We start from the raw sequence: 4,685 nt of genomic DNA, 5'->3' as shown, positions 1-4,685 counted from the left end.
TAAAATATTTTTTTTCATAATTTATGATACATAATAAACTTTTTTTTCGAAAGTAAATTTACTTTTAATAAATTACGTATAAATCCGTTCCGAATAAAAAAGATAAAAGACAGAAAAATCCAACTAGCAGCCGTCAGCTCCTAATTCTAATGCCAATAGGAAAAAATCTTATACCTTTCTATTATTAAATTAAAAAGGGATTTGTTAGTGACAACCCTTAGGGTTGTCAGTAAAACCTAATTGGGTGCATTATAATTTGTACCTTGCTGTTAGGAAAATCAAGGGGCGGTTTTTAATATATAATGTACAAGTTTTTAAGTATGTAATAAGTTGTTAGGGCTGTCATTATCATTTTTCAATTAAAAATGATCATAAAATATTTGTCAAATCTCAAGAATAAAAGATGTTTATTCTATCACATCAAGTTAAAGTTATAATAAAAAGAAAGTTTATCATTAACATTTGACCTATTCTTATTATTATGGAAAAATTACTAGATAAGTAAAGAGGTTAAAAATATAAAAATATTAAAGGAAACTTATTAACATCAAAAATTTGATTATATAGTAATAATTTCCTTAATTAACAAATACACAATTTTTACTAGGAGTAAATCTAGCAATGCGTAGGAATCTGAGTAGAATAAAAAACTAGTGTTAAAAAAAACCCCTGACCAAACTTTTCTCATTTCATTTCAGATCACAGTCACAACCCAATCCATCCATTTCAACCCTAAAAAAACACACACACATACACACACTCCGCCATGTCTTCACGGCGGCTACTCGCCACACTCCTCCGCACCTCCAACGCCGCCAGATCTACATCTCGATTCACTCAATCCACCAGATCCACATCCCGAGCAACCTCCACCTCACGATCAACCTCTTCCGCTACCGGATACTTTCCAAACCGATCAGCAGCAGCAGCAACTTACTCAACGTCCGCCGCACCGACTCCGCCAACGGTTGCTCCACCGGTATCGAAATCTCATGACGGAAAGATCACCGATGAGTTTACTGGCGCTGGATCCATTGGTCAAGTGTGTCAGGTTATTGGTGCTGTTGTGGATGTTAGGTTTAGTGAAGGATTACCTCCGATTTTGACGGCGCTTGAGGTTTTGGATAATAGTATTAGGCTGGTTTTGGAAGTGGCTCAGCATTTGGGAGAGAATATGGTTAGGACTATTGCTATGGATGGTACTGAAGGCCTTGTTAGAGGTCAAAAAGTTCTCAACACTGGTTCTCCTATCACTGTATGCATTTTCTCCTTTTCTCAATTAATATATAAATATATTCTTATATATAGAAATATCTGTGTGTATTGTAAGCTAGTGTTTTAAAATGTTTATTGATTAGAATGTGTGAGATCTGAATTCAAAAAAGGATTCTGATGTGTTATCTTATAGGTGTGATGTTGGTTTTAATCAGGTGGATATTGGATTGAATGTGAATTAACTTGTAGCTGAAATGTGTGTTTAGTGTTTATACAATGGATATTTTGATGGTGAAATTAGTGTGTAGAAGTGCTATTTAAGCAAATTTGTAGCTGAAGTTTGTGTTTTTAATGTGTATAAAGTGGTGTTTTTAAAACAACATAAGTATTGTGTTATGTGCTCATTGCATCTTGGCGTTCTTTTGATATATTTTGAATTTGGTATTTAAAGTTTGTTTCTTTATACTACTAGATTAAGAAAGTTAGGAATGAGGGGATGATTATCATAGTATTGACATAGTACGTGGAAATGTAGCATTTCGAAGAAGACTGCTATACCATGTTGATTCGCGTTTTTCATGAATGCTAACATGCACTTTTTGTATCTGTTCTTATGATGGTAGGTTCCTGTTGGAAGAGCAACTCTTGGTCGTATTATTAACGTTATCGGAGAACCAATTGATCATAGAGGCGATATCAGTAAGTGTTTTGTTTGCGACTGAGTAGCAACACTATCTCTTTTTGGGCCAGTAGAAGTAGCTTATGTTCTATCTTGACTCCTTTCGACAGAAACCGATCACTATTTGCCTATTCATAGAGAAGCACCTGCTTTTGTTGAGCAAGCAACTGAACAACAAATCCTTGTTACTGGTATCAAGGTAATTTGGTTAAGTACTGTGCACTCCTGATTGAGCATGCCAATAACTCTTTCATGTATTGACTTGTAACCGTTCTTTATGATCTTCTAGGTTGTCGATCTTCTTGCCCCATACCAAAGAGGAGGAAAGATTGGCCTTTTTGGTGGTGCCGGTGTTGGAAAAACTGTGCTTATCATGGAGCTTATTAACAACGTTGCTAAGGCCCATGGTAGGTGAAATTAGTTAAAAATTTCATTTTAGTATGCTCAACACCTTTTTTAATCGATTGTTTATTTTGTTTGCTCAGGTGGTTTCTCTGTCTTTGCTGGTGTTGGAGAACGTACCCGTGAGGGTAACGATTTGTATAGGGAAATGATGGAAAGTGGTGTCATCAAGCTAGGTGACAAGCAGGTATATATAGGCTTATGCTATTTGTAATTTGTTGACAATCTTTGACTCATGTTATCTGATTTTTTTCACTTTATTGTCCATGCTTTCAGAGTGAGAGCAAGTGTGCTCTTGTGTATGGTCAAATGAATGAACCCCCAGGTGCCCGTGCTCGTGTTGGGCTTACTGGATTGACTGTGGCTGAACACTTCAGAGATGCCGAAGGACAAGATGTGCTACTTTTCATTGACAATATTTTCCGTTTTACCCAGGTATTAATCGTTGAGGCTGTGTTATAAAATTACTACTTTTTAGCTGATGAAATGGCATTGGCTAATTGTTGTCTATATCCTGCAGGCTAACTCTGAGGTGTCTGCTTTGCTTGGTCGTATTCCATCTGCTGTCGGGTATCAACCAACTTTGGCAACAGATCTTGGAGGCCTTCAAGAGCGTATTACCACAACTAAGAAGGGTTCCATTACATCTGTCCAAGCTATTTATGTCCCTGCTGATGATTTGACAGATCCAGCCCCTGCCACTACATTTGCTCACTTGGATGCCACAACTGTGTTATCCCGACAGGTCTCCTTTTTTCTATGATTAATTTAAGGTGGCAAATGGGTAACTTCGGTAGTGGGTTTGACTTTTGAGTCGAAGGGAGTAACATTTTAGTAAGACTTAGTAACCTTTATTTGCTTTACACTTTCCCTTAGTTGCATCTTTTAGCTGAGCTAATTTGACTCATTGCCCTTGAAGATAAAATACAACCTAAGTTTTGACCCATTAGTATATAAATGGGTAAAATTTTCCATGTCCAAGATTTTTTTGCTTATGTGCCTTTTCGTGTCAACTGTCAAGTGTTAATCCTGGTAGTGGTTCTTCAATTATGCAGATTTCCGAGCTTGGTATTTACCCTGCTGTCGATCCTCTTGATTCTACATCTCGTATGCTTTCACCCCATATCTTGGGAGAAGATCATTATAACACTGCTCGTGGTGTACAAAAGGTTCTCCAGAATTACAAGAATCTTCAAGATATTATCGCCATTCTTGGAATGGATGAGCTTAGTGAAGATGACAAGTTGACTGTTGCCCGTGCTCGCAAAATTCAAAGGTTTTTGAGTCAGCCCTTCCATGTTGCCGAAGTTTTCACTGGTGCCCCTGGTAAATATGTAGAGTTGAAAGAAAGCATTGGTAGTTTCCAGGTCAGTTTCTTTTGCTTAAACAGTCCTATAAAAAAAACTTACAAAACTGCATTTACTGTGTTCTAATTTTATTTTCTTTTTTTAAATATACAGGGAGTGTTGGATGGAAAGTACGATGACCTGTCAGAACAATCATTTTACATGGTTGGTGGAATTGATGAGGTTATTGCCAAGGCCGAGAAGATCGCCAAGGAATCTGCTGCTTAAACAACACTGCTTTCTCTTTTCTGCCTTTTTATCGTTATAGTTTGGGAAATTTAATAATTTGTTGATTTTGGTGGTGGGTGCATCCGGAGAGCTACATTTCCAGAAAACTGATATGTACCAGGTTTTTGTGGACGACTTTTTTGTTAAGTTTTGTTATGTGATAGAGAATCGGAGACAAGGTTGAACCTCCCTGCTAAAAATCCCCCATTTCTGTTTTATTGTCAGAAGATAATAAAGGGGACTGATGTTGGAATTGTATATGTATTTATATCTGCTTATCGCATCTTGCTTTAATTTTAAGGTTAGAATCCAATTACCGTTCTTCCAAAATTAAAAAATAAAATGTCTATACTCGGATGGTTTAACGACAACTTTTGTTAGTAGATTTTCTGAATCCTGAAGAAAAAATCAATATAATTTGTAAGGCGGAGATCTCATACACGTTTGGGCCCCGCCATTATGTCTAGTTTTTGAATAATGAATTCGTGAAGTTCGCTTGTAATGGCTAACGACCAAGTATATCAAGATTTAGTGACAAGTCTCTATCTAGATCAGTTCATTTTCTTTTCTTTTTGAAGGTAAAGACGTTGGTGTTTAAAATTGTTCATTTAAGATTATTAATAAAGATTTTACTGTACTCTTTGCCGAAAGCCGCTTACATAAATGGTTTATGAACATTTTTTTATAAGTTGCATCACATTTTGGTAACTCTAACCATATGTACATTTTTTTAAGTCAATATATCAAATCGAAGATAATGAATGTCTAACGAGCCTTAAAAATTCACCGCATTACATGCCAAATGAAATGTTTAA

At 36.2% G+C, this 4,685-nt stretch overlaps 1 protein-coding gene across 1 annotated transcript; it reads left to right on the top strand.

Moving 5' to 3' along the window:
• Positions 1-683: 683 nt before the first annotated feature.
• LOC122595093 (ATP synthase subunit beta, mitochondrial-like) lies at positions 684-4,128 on the top strand. The gene is made up of 9 exons (XM_043767398.1): positions 684-1,255; positions 1,839-1,914; positions 2,005-2,093; positions 2,184-2,301; positions 2,380-2,483; positions 2,573-2,731; positions 2,817-3,041; positions 3,352-3,663; positions 3,757-4,128. The coding sequence occupies exons 1-9, from the start codon at positions 767-769 to the stop codon at positions 3,868-3,870; spliced, it is 1,686 nt and encodes a 561-aa protein (XP_043623333.1). The 5' UTR covers positions 684-766; the 3' UTR covers positions 3,871-4,128.
• The last annotated feature ends 557 nt before the right edge of the window (positions 4,129-4,685 follow it).

Source organism: Erigeron canadensis, chromosome 4 (genome assembly GCF_010389155.1).
Source record: "Erigeron canadensis isolate Cc75 chromosome 4, C_canadensis_v1, whole genome shotgun sequence".
NCBI lineage: Eukaryota > Viridiplantae > Streptophyta > Magnoliopsida > Asterales > Asteraceae > Erigeron > Erigeron canadensis.
This window is presented reverse-complemented; position numbering and strand designations above follow the sequence as displayed.